This window comes from Camponotus vicinus, unplaced genomic scaffold (assembly GCF_025532165.1).
Source record: "Camponotus vicinus isolate PSW18456_S1 unplaced genomic scaffold, iyCamVici1.0 SCAF_1, whole genome shotgun sequence".
NCBI lineage: Eukaryota > Metazoa > Arthropoda > Insecta > Hymenoptera > Formicidae > Camponotus > Camponotus vicinus.
The window spans coordinates 7,775,362-7,799,204 of NW_028141945.1; the positions used below are offsets into that span (position 1 = coordinate 7,775,362).

At 33.6% G+C, this 23,843-nt stretch overlaps 2 protein-coding genes across 3 annotated transcripts in view; one reads left to right on the forward strand and one right to left on the reverse strand.

The window, feature by feature from the left end:
* Positions 1-23,843, forward strand: part of LOC145971360 (uncharacterized) — a 150,450-nt gene that overhangs the window by 4,943 nt on the left and 121,664 nt on the right. The window lies entirely within an intron of this gene.
* The window catches only part of Scp2 (Sarcoplasmic calcium-binding protein 2), a 32,246-nt gene continuing 9,100 nt past the window's right edge, over positions 698-23,843 (reverse strand). Inside the window, exons 1-7 of one of the 2 annotated variants that reach the window (XM_083098871.1) lie at positions 9,153-9,264; positions 8,525-8,591; positions 5,320-5,372; positions 4,898-5,017; positions 4,395-4,509; positions 3,469-3,566; positions 698-3,374 (exon numbers count right to left, since the gene is read on the reverse strand). In XM_083098871.1, coding sequence (XP_082954997.1) covers positions 3,267-3,374; positions 3,469-3,566; positions 4,395-4,509; positions 4,898-5,017; positions 5,320-5,372; positions 8,525-8,582 — 552 coding nt within the window. In that variant the 5' untranslated portion in view covers positions 8,583-8,591; positions 9,153-9,264 and the 3' untranslated portion in view covers positions 698-3,266. Of the gene's footprint in view, positions 3,375-3,468; positions 3,567-4,394; positions 4,510-4,897; positions 5,018-5,319; positions 5,373-8,524; positions 8,592-9,152; positions 9,265-23,843 lie in introns of those variants that run through there. The other variant, XM_083098867.1, reaches the window with a different exon arrangement.

Here is a 23,843-nt window from a genome sequence, read left to right on the forward strand (position 1 = left end):
TTATCCATTATTACGACAACTCTTGAAATACACATTGTGATTGATAACATAATATATTGATAAATTTGTGTATATGCGTTTTATTATATAATATACAATAATCTATATACATATAAATAATCAGAAAAGAAATTTAATTGATTCATTTATATAATTTGTTTACATTTCTTTTCCATTGTCGCATTTTGCATCGATATGTTGCAATTAAATGAAGCAGACGTTAAAGTTTGTTTGAGCTTAAATATTTTAATACCGCTATTAAGCTACTTATGTAAATTAACACGCCATGTTATTTTATTTGACTTTTAGTTGCAGGCATTAAGTTTATTTACATTAACTTGTAATGCATGTAATGATAGACATTTCCCATTGCAGCTTTGAATATTTGATCTCGAGGTGGAATTAATCAAGCAAATAAAGAACGTAGAAGTATCCTGAATGGAACCAGTTTCCATGGACAATGGCAACGATTTATTTAACTATTTTTTTGAGGATACACAATTATATAATAGGCTGCCCATGCTTTCTATGTTTTATTATGTTTTATTATAGTAATTTCATAACGGTTATTAAGTTAACGACACACAAATTACACAAATTCACCGTACATATGCTGGTACAGTGTACATCAGTTATTCTATAAATACGATAGGATTAGGATTGGTATCTTCATTGAAAGAAAAAAAGAAATGTTCAATTTTAATTTTTATACAGTATATATATTTTTTTATATTTTCTTTCTCGTCGATCCGTCACGTATAGGGACATGCTCTGTGATACTTTTATATAACATATTTTTATATGCATCTTTTAGGAACAGGAATAGTACATGTTTATTACAACAAGTAAGCATATAAATGCTTCTTTTAACACGAAACCATATATATCACTACAGGCACAGATTAAGATACTTCGTTTCTTATATTTAGAATATGCATAAATTATATTTGGCAAAAGAGAGTTTATAAATATTTATTATAAAGAATATAAAATGTAAAAAATTGACAGAGTCAATCTAATTTTCTGCTGAAGAAAAGCCGCCAATTTTTGCCAAAAATTGCATTATCGAATAAACTAGAGACATAATTTATTAACGTAATAGCATATTGATCAAATTATATACTAAAAATTTACCGATAATTACTTCTTTATTGCATATGATGACTGATTGACAAACAAATATAAAATTAAGCGTTTTACGAACAGCAATTATAAACAACAATTATAAACAGCATGTTTTTGAGCATTTCATTAAAATTCAACATGCCACTTAATCCGTGCCTGGACATTTTCAATTGACAGCGAGTGTTTCATTACATTCGTATTTCTCTCTTATAGCCGCGTCGTATATTCGTTTGATCGTTATGTGACTTATGGCGGACGAACGAGATTTCAAGGATTATTATCTCAATACATTTACTTTCTAACAAGTACGGAAAATATTTCTCGTGATTTATTATTATTTACACACTCGATAGATTAAATGTACTGCTGTTTCGATATATGTTATGTTTGTCTCTTTACGGGCAGTGATCGATAATTAAAGCGAATCTAAAGAATACAATTTCTCTATCATTGTCTCAGTCCCGTAAAACAGAGAATTATCCGCTGGTGGAAATTAATATCAAAATACACAAATAAAAATTCCATATGTTTCGCAAACAATTTGGTTTTGCTCTTATTATACGACGCACACTCATTATTACAATAATCACATTAATTCCCGAAAGACATCTATTAATTTCATAATACGATGCGAATATATTCTTAATTATATAATATACAATGACACAAACAATATATGTGTATATGTGTATATGTGATGTCGGCTACGCACAACAGAAGTTTTGTCACAAGTTTGTAATAGAACGTGCCAGCAATTAACGGTGAAGTATCAACATGGCATCAGTTAATCGCCAGTTGATTGAATCGACCATACGTGTAAAATTCAATTCTCATTCCACGTACGCGATTTAATTCACGATACGAACGCAATGTAACAATAATCCCGTGCATCATTGCATTAGTGGGCAATCAATCGAATAGCGTGCGTTGATCAATCTCCTTTTCATTTTTTCCGGATAGTTTCTTTTTTTCGCATGCAGCTTTTCGTAGTATAATCAAATCCCCCTTTTCAACAATGCGAAAATATTTGAATGTACCGAAACGAAACGATTGAAATTTTAAAAGCAAAATAAAAGGAAGAAGAGTATAAGACAAGAACAAAGGGCGGCACCATAAATCGAATGAGAGCGTAGTGCTTTGTAAAAAAACATACCATGATTGCAAGAGGTGCGCGTGTTTGGTACTGTTTGTTTTCAGTTCTCCAAATATCTTCTCGCAGACCAGAGAGAAATCTCGCTTTTTCTCCAACGTCAAGTGCCAATCAATTTCGGCGAATTGTGCTATCGGATGTCATATTTATAATCAACATGTATTCAAAACGAGATCGGCAAGATCAGAAGAAAAAAAGACTTTCACGAATTTATTAATAATTATGCAACGAAAAACGCACCTCTAAATTATCGCCGGCCGCATCTTTCTTCGCGTATCGAAACAGCATAACCATTTTTATAATTCGCAAGGGCGTTTATTTACACGTTATACGACGTAATTAGCTCTTCGGCGACGATGGATCGATATGCGCCGTAAAGATACTTAAATCCTAGCACGTACTCACTATGAAATATTTAGCATAGGAAAGTTCGCAGTCGAAGAAATTAATACACCTTGTTAGATTTTTCGAAATATTTCGGCCGTGTAGAATGTCAGAAAAATGGAAAGCGGGGGAGTTTGGAATTGATAGTTGCATTAAAAGGGACAACGTGTTATATAGAGCAACGGAAAGCAAAACTGCAAACTAGATTTAATCGATGTCGTTAACTCTGTGTTTTATTGCGTATCGATAACGGAGTAAATAAAACTGGAAATCAAATTTTCACGCCAAGTTTCTTTCAAAGTCATGTTTTAATAGTAACTGAGATTTAAACACACCACAACACGGAAAATAGTGATCAAGAAAATAATATAAAGTTCTCTCGATTTTTAATTGTAATTAGATTACTTCAATATGTGTGTGAGAGGTTACACGGGAGAGCAATAAACGAAATAGAATTTTGACTAGTAGATTACACAGGGTTGCTATCTCTTTAGCAATTCATAGGTTTACATAAAATAACCTCCCATGATATATTGATATATATATATATATATATATATATATATATATATGCGCGTTTTTTTTTCAATCTCACGGGATAGCGGAGTTAGAAAGAAGTCTTTCCGAATATAAAGTTTCCAGGTACGTTCGGGTCGTCGGAGCAGAAATATTGCTTCCATAGATCGGCGAATTTTTCGCGAGTCACTTCTTTACCCTGCGAAGAAGTAAACAGTTTTGTAAGGCTCGATATCGCGTTATGCTATGCCTTTCTTTTTATTTTCTTTTCTTTCCGCTTGATTGATACTCACCACCCCCAGTTTCTTGAACGCCTCGCGTGCCTCGGCCTCGTCAACGCCATGACTGCTGCACACCTTACTGAATTCGGTCTCGTCGATCGATCCGTCACCTGACGATACGGGATAGATCGGATTCGAGTTTGTGAGACTACTATTTTATATATTATGAGGGAAGGGACCGAAGGTAAAAATCGCCGACAAATATGTATGCAAAGGCGAGGTGAGGTATATTATTAGGAATTTTTATGAATGAATGAGGGATAATGAGTAAAAGGGATATCGCTTAATTGATATTTATAGATTTTTAACCCTCGAACTCTCGAAACCGTCACTCATTTTTAACCCGATTTAGCCTATCAATTTTAGTTTATCAATTTTACAGAATTTCCATGCAATAGATTGTTAAAATAATAAAAAGAAAATAAAAGCATTTGACTTCGTTATTTAAAAATATTTAAGTCATATATCTACTGTAACTATAAAAAATATATGGAATTATAAAAAAATTATTTACAAGATATTTACTTTTATGCGCGATGAAAATTATCTACATCATATTTACTTTTACGTACGTTGGAAAAATACAAATAATACATAAATAAATATAAATCATATATTTTTTAAACGAAGTTTGTTTTTTTTTCATAAACACTGAAAATCACTGAAACAATTGAAAACGCAAAGTGAAACGGGTTTACGAAACAGAGCAATCTCTAGGAGGCTCATGTACTAAATACGTATTTACTTAATTCGCGAAACTACACGAGAGAACAGAGAATTAATGATACATACTTCCTTCCCAGTCATTTTCTGCTCGAGTAATTATGCTTACATTAGTATTTCTGAAATCTCGACGCGAATGCGTAATGAATTACAGTTGCGCGTAACCGGCCCGTGAATATAAATGTGTTTATCAAGGGAACGAGCTCGAAACTTACCGGATGAATCCTCGAGATCGAACATGAAATTCATGTATATTTGTTGCCATTCGAGTGCATGTGCTGGATCTTTCGCGTACTCTTCCCACATCGAATACCACTCGTCTCGGCTGATCTGAAAGATGCGCGACGAGTTAATATCGCGTACACATACATATTCGTTTCTGATCAGCAAGCTATATCTGCGTTTCTCGTATGTCGTTTTAAATTTTAATCATATGTCGTGAAATATCGTGGAATATTCCTTTAGGTTGCGGAGTGAAACGCAAATATACAAGCAAACACAGCCAAGAGACTGTTTCAAGAATTATGAATGCAAAAACACTTTAAAAATCGATAAACACAGGCAGAAAGTGGAACGGAAGTATGCTAAAAATTTAGAAAGTTATTTCAAAGTAAAGAGAAAAAGAGAAAAAAAATATATATATATATTAAAATCTATCAGAAAAATCATAACTTGATTTTATAATTAAAATAGCTAACGATAATTTAAATGTTAATACCTGTCCATCCTGATCGGCATCGGCTCGTTGTTGTAGTCCTTCCCAGACTTTAGTCAAAGTGTCCTTAATATGTTGCGATGTGGCATCGTCCGGCTTCCAATGCTTGGAATTGCAAATTCGCTGTAATGCAAAATAAGAGCGAATCAGTTAGAATTCTTGGATATTCTTGATTTATCAGCGTTATTGACGCAGATAAAAACAATTATTAATTAAATAATCGAGTTGTTCAAATTTATTAAACTGTATAATTTAACTGTAAATTATATAAATTAGATTTGTTGTTTTTTTTATAAGATTTATGAAATCAATGTATCTTTATATACTTGACTTTAAAGAAAAATGTAAAAATATAATATGAAAGAATATTATATATGTATTCGGTGAAACAGTAATTCAATTAATTTTACATGCAATATGCTTACTTGGACGGCGAGATCAAAATCCTTCATGTCGATGGTACCACTTTCATTAACATCTGGGAAAAAATAACAGCAGAGCATTGTTATCTGTTATTTTAATATGTTTTTTCGCTCAAATGTATGTTTCGCTTTATAATTTAATTATATCCAACATGTAGAAATTTTTATGCGTTGAATTTTGTTGCAACTACTTTATTATTACGGATAAAATGTGACTGCCTCAGCTGTCGCTAACATTTCCAAGAAGCAATGTACATTCTCTCGCGGATGACAAGATAAACGATCCTGCCACTCGATTTTGGCATCGCTTGGCTACGATCGGATATCGTTAGTTTTCTGAAGATGACCCATTTTCATCACGGGTTTATTCGTTTTCGCGTGGTTTCCGCTCGGCTTGTCGCTTATTAATTCCGTTTCATTGTAGAAAAGGAGAAGATAACTACCATTTCACTCTTTCCGGGCTTCCGTAGCCAGAATCCTGTTAAGCGCCGATTACGATTCAACGAGGCAGAATTTATTGTCTCCCCGGCATCCGTCCAGACGGTTGACAAACCAAGGGCACGATGAAATAATTAATAACAACGTCCGGAAATATAACCGGTTACTTTTAATGGCACAACTTATTGCAAAAACTCTGAACTCGCGGAACAGATTAAAAATCGATGAATCGGATTCTCGTTTATGAGTACGTTTAGTAGCAAGATGGCGCAAATAATAAAAAACGTATTCACTTTTTTGCGCGAACAAATGCTTCGAAATCTCGCGACATTATAACATAGGAAAAGAAAATGGCAAATTATCAAATAGAACTATCATTCTTGATGTTATAAATATCACTCCTGGATAAATTACGAATTGTCAAATAACGTCATAATATTAATAGTAGAAATAAAATGAAAAAATGATGGAATCGCACAAACTATCTTGTGGAAAAATCATTCACATACACACGAATATATCGACATACTCCTCTCCCTCTCATTTCGCTCTTAGGTCACGGTAAAATAATCAGTCCCACAGAAGCGTCCGTAGGATATGTTTAGCGGCCAATCGCCAAGCGATCAAAGAGGAGAAGAAAACGAGGGATTAATGAGGGCTACCAGGCGTGTGCACGCTTGTGACCTCCACGATCCTCGCTACGAGTTGCCACGACGCTCGTGAACGAACACATCGTCGCATATTTACACGCATACGTAGATCTACTCGTTATCCACAGCGTTTCTGCTTTGTAGCCGGTGCACATTACGGTGCATTTTTACATTATGTGTCATCATAAAAACACGTATATGCATTAAACCGCGTCTATGAGGCACGGCCGCTTCATCCATTAGGCCCTGCAAGTGGAATGCATAAAGTTTTCGCGAGTGTTTCGAGGGATGCTGAAAATCTCTGAAGCCTGGGAGAAGTGTAAGCGTAGCTTCAAAACGCGAGAAAAATGAAAAATCAAAATTAATAAAAATTTGAGTAAAAGTTTTGATATTATAATTAGGTTTTTTAATGACGAATTTCAAATGCTGTGAAAATGTATAATCTCACATAACTTTTCGCAACATTACATTACTTTTCGCGTATGACATAATTTCCAATTCAAAGTATACGCAAACAAAAGTCAATCCCATTCGGTGGTCAAACAAGTTTTCGCAACTTTATCTCGTGAAATAAATGGAAATTATCTATTTAACGCACGGGACATGATTCCATATTTTATATCATGTGATATGACGCGATACGCGAATACGTGGGTTCTGAAAGATAAAGGAGGAGAAAAAATGGCGCTAAAAGAGAGTCTTAAACCGACTCCGATGGAAGATACTCACTCACGCACGCGCTCGGAGAATTAGAACGCGTACATCATACGTGGCGTAGCGACCCCTTAACGGGACCCGACGGCGTGTCCATTGTTTATCTTCTCCACAGTTCATACCATAAATAGGTGTACACACATAGCCTGCCTCGCTCTTGCCCGAATGGGCCGACACATAGGTGCCACACGGAGACCACGCAAAACGCTCGCGCGCGCAACCCCGATTCCGCTTTCATCCGCCCCGAAAAGAACCGCGCGAGAGGAAGGCCACGAAACCGACCCTCCGGGCGAACTCCATATTTCATTCGTGTCGAAACGGCTTGCGCAGCTTTTCGCGAAGGGCGCGAGAGAAAGAGAGATGAGGCGAGTGAAATAGGGCCGTTAGGAGAGAATCAAGACAACCCCAGATGAGAATGCGAAGCAGTGGATGGCGAAAATGCCGTCAGAGAAGGAACGACACCTCGTTCGTTACGTTAGCGCTCGATGAGGATTTGTTTTGTCGAGAGGTACAGAACGGCGGGCGGCGAGAAAGAGAGAGAGGGAGAGAGATTTTCGCTCAACGAGCGCTGCGGGGGCGCGTTAAATGTTATCTCGAAATGTCGGGGAAAACTGTTCGCTCGTTGTCGAGCGCAGTTTGGTCAGTAACGTGGGCTAAACCGTATCAGTAAAAGAAAATCACGGCTGAAATGCCACAAGTTGAAACGAGATTGACAAAACTAAATTGACGCGATAGATTTATCAGAAATCTGTACAATTATTTTTTTATTATCTTAATAAATATTTTTATTATCGTGGTAAAATTTTTTTATTATCTTAATGCACGATATACCGGCGAATTATTATACGTTATTTACCAAAATTCACATATAATATATGCTTCCTTTATTTTTTTCTCTGAGATAATGATGACTAGAAATGAAAATAAATGATACAAGTGTAATGAAAACTTTCTTCTTCACAAATAAACAAAATAATTTAAATTGTATACGAAAATTTTGTGCATTCTATTATTACGCAAAATATAAGCAATCGTGAGAAAGAGGTAATTGAGATCCCATCTGAGTGAATGACATAAAATTGGGTTTAAAAAGCTAAAAATATCATCCTCTTATATGACACCGCTTTTTATCGTTCATTATTATTTACCATTTATTTATTATATATTATTATTTAATATCCAGTGATTGATGGTTTCTCACTTTTCATTATAAATAAATAAATATTCAGGAAAATTTTTATTTACTTTTAATAAAATTGACGCAATATTTGGTGAAATAATAGCAATTTTATTTACACTAATTCGTCGTTAATAAGAGAAAATATCATTGTTAATTTGCGAACTAATATTTTTCTATTGATATAAAGAATTTACACAAAGTTTTACTTGTGAGATGATATACTTACCGAAAAAAGCGTTGAAGACGAAGAGTAATTTTTTCTTGCGGAACTCTGACAACGGCATCTTTGAACCCTGCGGAGTTAAATAGAGAGAGAGAGGCGTTAGATGTGTACGTAGTGTTAATATTCGTTCGCGATCGAGTGACGATCAGGGTCGATTGTCTCGAGCGACCGACCCCTCTTTTATCCCGAGAGTAAAAAGTAATCGTTGCTCGCTTGTATGTATATCAGGCCACTTTGTATATCGGCCCGATATTTGCGAGGTCATTATGAAAATGGACACGAAGACCGTTTAATGCGATTTACAATTTCTTAAAATATTGAATTTGTATGTCCCTTCTTTGAAAATTCGATCGATAATATTTATTAAACAATCCACATTCTTGCATGGAACACACAATTTTTTATTTGTATATATTATATGTAATTATATATAATTATATTTAATAGAATTCCGAAATATTTGCAAATAATATAAGTAACTTGAAAAAATACCGACTTCTAATTATTCCAATAAATTACGCTATAATTAATAATTAATAAAATGAAATCATTTACAGAACGGTTTGTTGTAAAAGAACTTCACTAGAATTAATTATTCGAGTAACAACCAGTTTCCTCTACTCATGCTTACGATTAAAAATTGCGAAGAACGATTAATATTATTTCAAAGAGCTCTTTTTCCTTCACAGTTCTCTTCCAACGACTGAAATGTTTCCCAGCAGCATCAGTCTTTATATAATAATCTCTCGAATTCACAAGAGAGCCTTTCTTAAAAACGATAAGTCCCGCGATTCCTATACCTACTGACGCACGTTTCATCAAATAATTTTTTTTTACGTCACTACACCGATAATTTGAGTTATCTAACAATCGCAAGCACACAAGCATATCACGGTGTCTAAGTGATGCGTTACTTCGCGCAGTTCCTTCTTTTTTTATTTTTAGATCGGTCTATATAAAGGCAGTCGATAATTGTCGATTATGTCGCGATAAACGACCCCGATTTTCTTTTAAAGGAGATGCGTCTCTCTAACGAGCTCATCGTAATCTAATCAGAATCTAATAACGCGCCACTAATTCGAGTTGACACAATAATTCTATTAGTTCTGGTGTTTTCACTAAAATGTTTATACAAGATTACATGTGTAATCTATATTACATATGTATAATTTAAATCACATCTCTAATCACATACGATATTTTATCAATCATCTTAATCTAAAGATTAAACGAAGATCTTTGAAAGCGAAATTGATGTTAATCATGAAGCAATTGTCGGCGAAATGTATTCTAAAGTGCAATCAGGAATGATTGAACTGAAAGATGAATATAAAGTGAATTCGTGTAGATATCCAGTTAAATAATAAATGAATATTCATTACACTAATGATATACATTTGACATCAATAACATTTCCGTGCCGTTTGTTATCATTGATGTTCTATATTAATTTTATATTAACGATAAATCATTCACTATATAATTTATTCCAAATAATCTATAAAGTGATTAATTACTCGCAAATTATGTATAATGATATTTCAAAGTGATTTATGGTTTTCTTCTCAATAATGCACGTAATTATATTAATTTTATCGTATGAAATAATCAATCACAATATTTATTTAATGTATTAATTCAAATATTTTGTTCAACACATTTATATCAGCTTCCGCAAAATTGTGTCGCATTTAATCTGAGTTTTCGAATGGATAGCAGAAACGAATGTTTTCAGTCGCGAAAGCAATTTTATTCAACGCGGACAGACAAAATTTGTCTATCGTTTTTAAGTATCTTCTTGAATAATGGAATCCTTAAAATCTCATTTACTGTCGCCAACGTCTTTAGCAACGCGTTAATACAAAAAACTTGCCCGTAAAAACGATTCCAAATAGTTTCGATGCAACGCGGCCGCGGTAATTAATGCAAATTAAATTCCTATTACGTTGTATTAAAGTACAGAGGATTATGAAAATCGTTATAAAAGAAAATATCTAATTAAACTTTTGTTAAGAAAAAGATCGATTTAAAATTAGTCGAAGGATCCATACGCAAGAAAGTGGGAATCTATCTTGGAATCTCTTGTATACTTTCTCAAATAATCGTGATTATAGTATCAACAGTGTTTGATAATCATCTAGATATATCACTAAAAAATGATTAACTTTCCGCTTTAAAATCAGCAATGATACTCGCATCAAGGTCAATTTTGACGTCAATTTATGTACGGAATCGCCAGCGTGTACATTTATCTTATGATCGGGCTCTTGGTTAATGACACTGATACAGCAGAAGTGATTGCATAGACTATGGAGCATCGTTCCGTATCTATTGCCCGCGGCTTAATAGATAATTCTAATAGTTAATTAAATCAACAATTCGATGCGCGAGTACTCCATATAACAATATGCGCTCGCGCGAGCAAATAGTTGTATGTGTTCATTATCAAATAATTAAAATTCAGTAGAATATATACGGAATCTAAGCGCTCGACCTCACCACACACACAAACATATATATATGCATAACGAAATTAATTAATTAAAAGCGTTCCGTTATAAATCGATCAGCGACTTTTACCGAAATTTCAGTTTTAATTCTGAATTTTGTAATTTGTTCGCCTTGCGATAGGATTTAACGACATATCGATGATGACACATCGCTCACAACATCCTTTATGGTTGTCTATGAATCATATACTAGCGTGTGAAGATCCCAATGATGTCATGGTGCAAAGACTATTGTGTCGCGTAAGCATACGCTTGGACTATGGAGCATACTATGGAGACGAAAATGCTATCGCTATCACTGCAGTCCCGTTATCTACGTGCGTCAACACGCCAATATCAATTATGTGGCTATAGCGTATAATAATACATTATATAATCTAATCACTTGCAAGAGAAAGAGAGAGAGATTATTGTATTTTTTAATTTTGCAGAGAAAAAGATAGCATTATTTACAAGATATAATATATCGAAAAAAATAAATGTATATAAAAAATTTTTTTCAATGTATAATTCTTTACATATATTAAAAAAAATAATTATTTATTATAACACAAATCAGAGAATCTTTGTTACGTAATTTTACCATCAATATAAAAACATTCAAACTTAAAAAATGTACTAAATACTTTTATACCAAAAAAGCAGAACTTTAATAAAGTTTAGTCACTTATCATTTCGTAAAGTGTCAGGAAACGTGTAAGGAAAATCGTTGAAGTATTGCACTTCGTGAAATCATGGCCATGTATCTGCCATTCGTCTGATGCACCTTCCGAGATCGAGAAAGGTTTTTTTTCTTTTCCGGAGAAAGCACTAAGCATTAATCCTTCCAGTCTTTTTAAAAAACACATTTAATTTACGATGCATTTTATTTAGCAAATCTGTTGAGAGATTCGAATGCAATCCTTTAATTTGCCTACGATTGATATTCTATCTAGCTCGCGAGGATAATCGCATTAGTAAATTATTTATTCGCGTGATATCGCGTGAGATGCAATTTTCTCTATTTATGATCGTGCTTCATCTCTCGCTCATCTTCATTTCGTTCATCTTTCTCCCGTTTAAAGTCTATAATAAAAAAATCATGCACTCCTTTTCAAACTTTTCGCGAAATGTTGACTTACTCCTTCGACACTTTCAACTTGATAATATTTCGACGGAACATCTTCACGTCCATACGGAAAAGTGATTATGTCTTTTTCTCAGGCCTCGTCGTCACGTTTAAGCCAAACACGATGTAAAATACAGAAAGTTGTCGGGAAAATACGAGTTCGTCGTTTCTAAATAATTTCTCGTGTTTGTTACATGCAATCTGTGCGTTTCACGAAGAAAATTACTGAAGCAAAATTCATTAGAAAAAATATTCTACGTTTTTTATACTACTATTTATCTCAATAAAATTTATCTCAAAGTAAATGATGGCTGAAAATGTGCATTTAAGGATTTAATAAGGGAAGCAATAAAGGGAAAAATAATTTTAAATATTCAAAGTTTAATAGAATCTATTTAATTTTAATTTATTATTGCACATATCATAAATTTAATATTCTTTTGTTAAATAACAAAATTCTTCTTGCATAAATAATTATCTTCTATCTTATTTCTTTTTAACACTTTTGAGACAATTCAAGAAAATTTTGCAATAACTCAAATCTATATTCTCTCTGAGCGTTTACATTTTCCTCTTCCAATTCTATCTAGAATTGAATCTATTAAAGTTACTTCCGTATCGTTTATATATTAATAATATACAATTTGTGTGAGATTCCAAAGTTTCCTTGTCACTAACCTTGTTCCTCACTTTCCTGTAATATCGGACACACTTTAAGGTATTATAATTAATTAAAAACTGTATTAATTTCATCTCTAAATAATCGTACGCAACCGTTTCTGTCGTCGTGGATTTTGCTAGGAGAAGTACGCAAATATTCAATCTCTCCGATGTCGTCCGGATTACACAATAAATACGAGATATGCGCTGCGTCAGTGAGAAAAAATATTCGTAAAAGCCACCGTCTGATTTCGTCTCACGGGGATTCGTTTCGTAGATTTCGGGAAGGTAAACTCGAAGCGAAACTGTAATAGGATATCAAGCCGTTGACGAATTTGCACATCTAAAATATTTTTCCAGAGATTTTTCTAAAGATAGCATATTCGAGAGAAACAATTAATTAAAAACTGTATTAATTTCATCTCCAAATAATCGTACGCAACCGTTTCTGTCGTCGTGGATTTTGCTAGGAGAAGTACGCAAATATTCAATCTCTCCGATGTCGTCCGGATTACACAATAAATACGAGATATGCGCTGCGTCAGTGAGAAAAAATATTCGTAAAAGCCACCGTCTGATTTCGTCTCACGGGGATTCGTTTCGTAGATTTCGGGAAGGTAAACTCGAAGCGAAACTGTAATAGGATATCAAGCCGTTGACGAATTTGCACATCTAAAATATTTTTCCAGAGATTTTTCTAAAGATAGCATATTCGAGAGAAACAATTAATTAAAAACTGTATTAATTTCATCTCCAAATAATCGTACGCAACCGTTTCTGCACTGAGAAAAAAATCTGCTTGCATTAATAAGAATTCTGGTAGATTCAACCAGTATGTCTGTTGGAAAATGGACGAACCAGAATTCTTGTAAGAATTACTAGATGAATCTGATTAATTTCTTCCTGTTAAGTTTACCAAATTTTCTTGTTAATAATATTAAACTCATCAACACCAAGTCGTCTAAAATTTTTTCCATCTAATTTCAAAAGTGTTTAATATTCTGAATTCCAACAAGATTATTGGATAAATTCAATCCAGATAATTGAATAAATTATTTTAAATTCAGTTTGTTAGAAATTAAACTGATAAACAGTGATGCAAGAAGAGGATGCAGCTCAAACACACACAATCAGAGAGCTAGCGTCCTCTTTCTGGCACTACTGCTCGTAAGAAAAAAAAATATACTTTGGACTTAATGTTAAAACTAGTTCTTTATATATACATTTATTATTTACTTATATACATTTCATGACAAATATTGAATACGAGTTAAGTTAAGAGTGGCTCGCCGCCTAGCGGCAAGCAAAGAAGTTAATGTAACAAGAAATTTTATAGATCCAACCAGAAAATACTAACAAAATCCTTATAGTAAAATCTATTAAACGTTCTAGTTATAAAAAATCGAGTCTTATCATGATAACTAGAAATTCTTGTTTGATTTAACCAAAATGCCTTCAATCATATACGTCTTGTTGGTACAATCAAACGATTTTTCTCAATGTCTTGTCGTGGATTTTGCTAGAAGAAGTATGCAAATATTCAATCTCTCCGATGTCGTCCGGATTACACAATAAATACGAGATATGCGCTGTGTCAGCCAGAAAAAAATATTCGTAAAAGCCACCATCTGATTTTGTTTCACGGGGATTCGTTTCGTAAATTTCGGGAAGATAAACTCGAGGCGAAACTGTAATAGGATATCAAGCTGTTGACGAATTTGCACATCTAAAATACTTTTCCAGAGATTTTTCTAAAGATAGCATATTCGAGAGAAACAATTGCAACAGTCGCAAATCCTATAATAATCGTATAATATGTAAAACGCATATATGAAAATGTGTAGTTTATGTGACATCCATTGAGAAGGACGTTGTATTTGTTTCGCGAAACAAAACATTGGGGATTTTATTCGCTATTGTTATTCTTTTAATATTTAAAACAATTTGACGCGTTAAATTTTGAAGAATACGATTGTTAATAGTGTGCGAGGAACTGAAGGTATTTACGCAACAATGATGAGACACGAGTAGTTCTCCATTGATTCGTAGAGTGACATCGCGGCGTAACGCGTGGCCTACTTGTATCGCGAGTGGCTTTTAATGTTTAATTAAATCACTCTCTATATATATCGAGTAACGTATATCTCTCATTCATGTCATTCTCATATCGTGATAACAGATGCGCTTATAGCTGTTTGTTTAGCCCTAAGTGCAAAAAATGTATGCAATATTTCCGAAAAATTTCCTTTCATGAGATTTATTCTGTACTTAATAATAATTTTCGATTCCGTTAAAGCACAATTTAATTAAATGTTAAATTAAACGAAAATTTATAATCTTACCAGAGAACAAATACACACAGCTGTATCAGCTTCCCTAAATGCATGTTGTTGCACAACATCAATAATTGATGAAAATTCAATATTTATTAACGAAAGCCAACACAGCAACCACATCGTCATGACTAAATTTAGGTAGATGCGTGTACCTTAGCGTGAAAATATTCCTCCCTTCTCCTAGATCGATACACATCGCTACGCACAATGTGCAACGAAATCAAGATTACTTATTAATTATTCGGCCGTGCCAGTGCTGTTTTGATATATCGATCGAACGCGCGTTTGAAACACTTTTTTTTTTTTTAATAGTAACATTCGCTCTTTATTTCGATGGAGGCGCTAATAACTGGCATATGCACCACTGAGCGCAATTAATGAGGAAACTTTATAGCGGAATTCGACCGAGAGCGGCAGCGTGTAACATTTTTATATACATATTAGACAATGAAGAAAAAGCGAATATTAAAATAAAAACCATGTCTCTTATCTGGAATTTAACTATTAGAAGCGAAATGGAAATTTATTGCGAAAAAAGCTTTTCAAAAGTTAGTTTAAATCGGTTAAATATCTCTGTCTCTTGGCGTTTTCAATTGTCAAGTCACAATGATGATTTAATATTTATAGACTGTTGTTTGATTCTCGATTATACTTGTATTTATTATATACATCTTTTTAATATTTATAAAAGTTCTTCCCACGTAAACAGGAGAATATGTACGCTATCAAATTTCATTAATTTTAATTCTTAAATTACACATACTGATAAATACAAATCTTTTCCAATTAATTACGTTTATGGAATTGCGTTTAGCGTTAACCGATGCTTAAACAAATATTCGTTACTGCGATGTAGAGAGAAAATTTAAATTACAGTTAAATTTGATTGCGTTGAACATTAGGAACATCCACGATTAAAGTGTCATTTAGTAGTCTAACTTTCATTATTCAAATATAAGCAACAATTATCTCGATACTTATCATGCTTGATTATCATGAATACAAAAAAACTTATAATATCCACCTTTTTAATCTACATTTTTCAACATTACTGACAGAGAGTTTTTTAGTGTATAAATTTCTAGGAATAAAGAGTGTGTCGTTTTGTAAAACGTACTTGAAAAATTAGGTCGAGTTACATTGACACTTTACGAGCGCTAAATTTCACAAATTCCCGCAATAACAGAAGATTTTTCATAGAAAAAAAATCAGAAAAAGAAAATTCCAACAAAGTTTCTGTTCTATTATACCGTATTTTTCAAGGATAATTATCGTTGTATGTTTGATTGATTATAAATATGCTCTTTACTGCGATATCTAATTAAGCAAACAAAAATAATAGAATATGTAAATTAAACTCTCTGATTCGTGACAATAAATGGAACGAGAATCCTTTTTTCGAACACTTAGTTATTTAGCAAATAAATGGAAGAATCTTAGTAAAAAGATAATAAAAAATTTACATCGGTACTACACGATATATTTTATATCAGTTTACGCGTCTCGATCATATCGTTACTCTTGTAGAACAATTCGTAAATGGAGAATACACAACAATCCCGATTAAACATGGCACAAAGGAGAACCCAGTTGTGAAACTTCTCTCTTCGTGTTTCTAACTCCCGTAACTTTAGATTGAAACGCACTGTTATCCAAAATATGAATCAACATATCACACTTTTATCACTAAACATTAACGTTACTTTAATACTCTTTCATTAGACATTAAAACTTTTATGAAAGATGAAATTTTTATATGACTAATAGAGGAGGTACATCAATATTATTAAGTAATTCTCTTGAAATTTTATTTTCATGTTATATGGAAAAATGCTTAAAAAGATAAAGTGAATCCCAGCTTTTTTATAAGATATTTCGTAATCCTCGCGAGACTTCGACACGCGTGATAAGAGCAAATTGCTTAACTACAGGAAAACCGTTATCAGGCATAATGGCAGATACACTATTTTTAGGAGAATATAAAAGCTCTTTTTCTCTTTCTTATAGCGAAATGTTTTGTAATAATGTAAATAAAATTAAGTAAAAATAAGGCACGCAGATCAAAATGTCACAAGTTTAGAAAGAGGAACCTTTGTGACGATAAGGACAATTGTACCTGTGACAGAAACATGAAACCCTTGCAACCTTCATATAACTTCCGGTCACTAAAGGCCACAATGCTATGTCGAACTTAAAGTTCCAGGAACGCGCATCTCACATGTAATAACAATATAACAATAATCATGTAATAACAATACGCGCATCTCACATGTAATAACAATATAACAATAATAACGATGCCAACCACGAGAATAAAAATATCAAACTTTCACGTGATTTAAATAAATCAAGAAAAATGGTTTTTTTTACTCACACAGAATATATAGAAGAGAATTGTCATGGATAAATACACAGATGAAAAAATGATATTGCAAATGTCACATAGATAAAATACTGTGCAATGTGAAGCTTTGTAGCCTTTCAAAAAGCTCTTTAAAAGAACATTTTTGATGAAAATTACTGATTGGATATTGAAGCTACAAAATTACGCGTTTTATATTACTTCATTTATGACCTTTATATCAAAATTTAACATTTATATTAGACATTTCTATAAAAAAAGGAAATGTGTCTTGTACAATTTATAATAATTTATAAAAATATATTCAGAAAAGGAAAATATATATATATACATGCAATTTTTTTATATAAAAGTACGTCATGTGTAATAAAGATAACGCCTCAAAATATCCTCATAAATTCTAATATAACAATAACAATAACAATAGAAAAAAATCATTCTTAAAAGCCTTCACGTTTTTCATTTCGCGGAAAAGTATTAGATTCTATTGAAGCTGTAATCTCGTTACAATGCTAATTGATCTTAAATGGAGCAGCTGTACGCATCAAGCAGCGACGAATCATCTTTGAGTCGTACAAACGAAACCGGAAGTTTCATTTAAATCGGTCCTCAACTGGGTTCGCGATTGTTGAATGAAGTGCACGTGCACGATGTATTGCATTCATGTAAATAGCTTACTAAATTACGCGTGCATGAGTCGTTATCCGTCTTTATGGCGTCTTACATCGCGTTACGAGAATTTACAAATATACGAAGTGAAAATACAATTACTACATATTTTTTTGGTTTAATTAATTTATTTTTAATTTTTATATTTCTATATATCCATTTTTTTCTTCAATTCTCAAAGAGATCTTCACCATTGATTTAGCTAATTTGTTATTAACTGAATAATTTCATTTTCAATTTCTTAAATAATATTTCATTTTTTAGTTCTTACTCTCTCTTTATCCAATCATCACGCCTCGTCAAATAAAAATGGAAATAAAAGATTATGCAAGAATAGAAGCGTATTAAATCTAACGTACTTGGATATAAAGACTCTTAAAGAAAGATGATTGAAAAGGAAATTTTGATTTCGTGCGCAAAATAAAGAGTTTATTTTCAGGCAAAATCGAAAATTGATTGAATTCTAATGTTCGCATTCCGATAAATTTTCCGTCAAGTATTGTAATTGGATGAAATTACGAATATCACTGAATTAATTAACCCACTTTGACAATCCGTTCAGAAGTCAGGGGAAGATTGAGGAATCTCGTGCATATTTGATCTGATCAGGACTCTATTCAATCTTCGTTCTTAGAGATTTTAAAGAATCGAGCTAATAATTCGTATCGTTAAAATTGCATACATACTCACTGCATTGATATTGATGATATTATAAAATCTGTAGGATCGTCCTTGCGACGAAGAAAGTCCATGCGACGAATAGTGTTACGATAGAATAGGATAAGGGACTTTAAAATGGGAATTGTACTCGTGTTTTCTTTGCGATAAGAAAGAAATTAACTTCCCTTTAAATTATCGGAGAGAAGATATCGCGTACGAAGTCGAGTGTCGACTGCATCTTATTTAATTATTTCACCCGATTGCTTCTCCTCGTTTAAGGAAACACTCGATACATTTTCAATCTACTGCCAGTAATTTAACTTCTCCGGGAAAGTTTGAAGAAATTGACAATCAAATTCGCGTTTCGATATTTAATCAGAATAATTTCTCATGCTTTCGCATGGATTACACGGTTAATATATTCAAAAGTAAAGAAAAGACAGAAAGAGAGAAAGAATCCCTGCACGCGATCTATTGAAAAATAATACATATCAAATTTTTTTTCTAACAAGATATTTTAATTTTTATACTCAATTTATTCAGGTTTTTAATTAAAATATGTATGGTTTGTGCGTATGTGTATGTATAGTATGAGTCGTGTTAACTTCGACGTCAGTTTGAACAAGAGCTGACGCTTGCCTGTAGTATTTTTTAATTTGACCTCGCTGAAATTTCCATGATGGAGCCGCTTATTCTGATACATTGACGATACGAGAAAACTTTCGAATCATGCATCCCGGCTTAAGCGTGCTTTTCAAAATGAGACAACAAAGTCAATAAAAGTGCGCTCCGGCAAATTGCGCATCCTCAATTTAATGTACCGTGTACCTAATTAAACAAACTCGGCGGAATAAAATGCATTCAGCGGATAACGATCGCGTATAATCGACGCCTGTCCCGACCGATATTAATCCTTCGCAGTTTATTCAACGGCACATTGAAAAATATATATGTTCCATTGCGTGATGGAAATAAAATACATAAAATCGCGTCCGCCGCTCGAATCGATGACAATTACAATATTTAGCAGTAAAATGCATAAATTAATGATATATAATATATATTATTAATTTGTGCGCTTACACGACTCATCTCTATGAGTCTCTATGTATGTATATGTGGGAATATATATGATAGCAATTATATTATTGAATATTTGTGTCTGTGAATAACATTATTTTATATTGAATTATGTGAAATATTGCGTTCTAAAACTACGCATAATGATATGGATTACAGTCATTTTATTCACGCTATTTTCATCGATGTATGACGTCCACAAAAAACTACAGAAAACTAATATATTAGTACGTTTTATATAAATTTTCATATAAATCACTGTAAATTAATTAATCGTTATCTATACTAATTTCTCAGTGAAACTCAGTTTACTTTGCTTATTAACCAAGTAATTATAATAAACGTATTATGTTAGTCTTCCGTCAGTGAATACAATACATTCATACGCCCAAATTCTGTTCCTTAGTAAATTATATTGACAAGCTAACTACTGCAGACTGTTTCTGATAGTAGTTGAATTATAAACTACAGCTGTAACAACGTTGTATTATCTCGCTTTGTAAGAGAAATCAAAAGAAATCCTAATAATAAGAGAAAGGCGCAAATTCAATTATTATAATAACAAACATTTTTAACTCAAAAATGCAATATATAAATTTCGAGATGAAAAGATGAAGAAACTAAGATAATTAAAAAAATTATCTATATCTATATCTATAATAATAATTTTAAAAATTCCCCAAGTTGTTATAAATTAAAAAAAAATAATATTTAAATACACAGCCGTAGAAATATTCCAATCAGTCGCAATCTTCAATTTTCACAAGTTCAGATTTAAGTAGAAATGAGCCTTTCGACTTCTTAACGCGATAAGATGGGAAATGCCGCGTATGAATTTTTTTTTCGCTGGATTCTACCAAGTATCGTAAATCTTAATCCGCAGTCGTGCGCAAACGAACATTTCTTGTACGCCGTCGACGGCGTAAATTCGCAACGGAAGAACAAGCGGGATTACTCTGATACCGATATTCGCCTACGGCGCAGAAACGTCAAACGCGTTCGAAATTAATTATTCGCTTCTCATGATGCGCGCGTAGATGCGCCGATAACTTTCTGTCCTGGCGCGCGAATCCTGCCGAAGATTTTATTTTTTCGGTAAATGAAACTGGAATCTTGAAAGCCCGCGATCTGGACGATACCCAAGAAAGGTTGTCGCGCAAACGGCAACGGTTTGCGAGGTGTCATCGCGGCAGGCGAATTCTCTGGCTCTCCTAATGATCGATCGAAGCATCGTCGTCGACGCGACCCGCGCGACCATTAAATTAACCATCTTCTCAAAGTCTAACCGCCCCCTGTCCTTTACACTCGCTTTGAAGCGTGTTCTTCGTTACATGGCGAGATGCGCGAGTCTAACATTTGGCCGTATTCCGCACCGAGAGCAAGTAACAGGGAACGCTTAAGACATGCGAACCGATTCGAGAAGACGATTGAGTATGGATTAAACGCCTCGGTTAATGCATATCAAGAGTTAGTCTAATTGCTTTCGTAACGAGATCTGTGCGATCTGTCGATCGCATGTATTTGCCGATAATATCCGATTAGGATCAGCTTCAATGCAGGCAACTCCTCCATTCCTATGTTCCGAATAGGAAGAGCGTTGAACAGGTTGCATGATTCGAATAGACAGTCTCGATGACCCATGACACGATTGCTCGATTAGGCTTAATCTAATATTAGACTTAGGCCGACTCAAACACGTGCGGCTTATTATCAATTCAATGTTCGTGATCGTCTGACACAAGGCTTAAATAGATTGAATTAGAATCGTACGTGATATAACGACTATAAAATTAATCTCATATTGCAGCTTGACATTGCTGCATGGCTTATCGTAGGATATCGTCGAGCTTAGAATGAATATATATATAATGGCCGTTGACTATAAGTCACCCGAAATGATAGAGCCTATTTCTCTCTTTTGGGAGTAATCTTATTTATTCATATATTTCACGAATATTTTATATGTATACGAGAGAAAGTAATCTGCAAGGACTCTAAAAGTGGAAAAATGACCCCTCCATTAAAAATGAAAGCTATCAAAATCATTATTAAAGTTTTCATACGCGACTTTCTCCTCGTGAAAGTTTTGCAGATTCTGTCCGAATTTTCCCATTTGAAGGAACGTTTTACGGTAAATTATATATAAGCTTCCGAAGGAACTTTTCTATCGATATTGATATTTTCCTTCTTTCTTCAATCTTTTCAACAGTTGTCATATATTGTAAAAATAATAAACTTTCTTCCTTTGTAATTGTCTATCGTTTTACGCGATTCACGCATTGAATTCGAGACGGTATATCTTGTAAATTTCGTAATTATCGATAATTATACAACATCGACCGTAAACGGATCTCTGAATTTAATCGAATTAGTAGAAGTCTAACACGGCTAAAGTTTCACATCCGCGAGTTGCGCCCGCTTCAGAAATCGCATAATTAGGGGGTCGGTTTCTGCACTCCGTCAATCAATTAATTAGGTACAGTTCTCGACTGCTACCGAACGAGAAATTCAAATCGTCATTTCACGTAATTTCAAAGAAAACATGTGTATATGATAACATTTTCCATGCGCCCACGTTGGATAGTTTCGCGAGTGTACTCTATATTTGATTACGCTGTAAAAGATATACAACTTAGTAACATCGTACACGCTGCGTGAAAACGTAATTAAGCTTTGAGCTTGACGAGAAAGATGAATAAGATTCGCTGCGTGATCGCTTTCTCGATACTCGATCAAGTCCTCTGATTCCGATGTACATGTATATGTGTAAAATAAGTACGAGAGAAATTTATTCTGCGATAGTAAACGATCGTGAGCCGATACTTGCGAAGCTGTAGTTTCACAAATAAGGTAATCCATTAGAATAACAATGCGGGACGAAAATTAATCGAACTTTATAAAATATCGTTTGATCGCTCCCTTTCGTGAGGAAATATCTCACGATGAGGAATCTTCTATTTGTTAACGAATGCACTGCAAACTAAGCCATCGCAACACGTATAGTAAAGTTTACAAAGTACACTCTCCTCCAGTTCTTAACAGTCTCTCCGAGCTTAAGACCATTGAGTGTTCGTTGCAATTCTCTTTGCAGTATTAATTAACGCGTATCGACGTAAATTACGTTTCACCGAAATGTTTCTCTTCGACAGCTAATGCAGGCGAAATGCATTTGCGATGGACTTGAATAAATAATGACATAATGGAGCGAATGTGCGAGCGCAGTACGGGATGATGTTTAATGAGATCAACTCTCTAAATTTATTAATCATCGATTATGATTCTCGTCACGCTCGGTCGGTCGATGCCGCATTCATTCGCGAAGCCTCGAAACACACATCCAATCATTGATTTCCCATGCCTGAATTCAATCAATCGCCCTGTTCTTACTTGCATTTACCTTGTCGGCGTTTTGTGCATATGGCAGATAAAGTGACGCAACCCAACATATGCTGTCAATCGATAAATTTATCTTATCGCTTTGAACGGTGTATGAACAAGTTATGAATAGATCCTACAAGTTAATCAATTTTTTTTTAATTATAACCAAGATACGCGACAAAGAGAGGGAGGGAAGAGGAAAAGAGTAAACGTGCGATTGATTAGAATCCTACTTTGCGCAATTTTGATTTCTTTTTTCTTTATACGAGAAAATCTTTAATTAAAATGTTAAATAAAAATATTTTTATTTTAATAAAAAATTAAAGCATATTTTTCTACGACGCGTTACAAGACGCAAATCACTGCCATAATAAAATGCTCGAGTAGTGAATTACGCGTATGATTAAAAATAACCACTTGTTTGCACGAACACGCTGTTGCAGTATGATTAGAGTATCTCTGTTATAAAATACGAGAGATAATTCCGTATTTGAAAAAGCGAGGAAATTGGAGGAAATTGTTAATTTGCACAACTTAATTTCAACGTACGAATGTTATA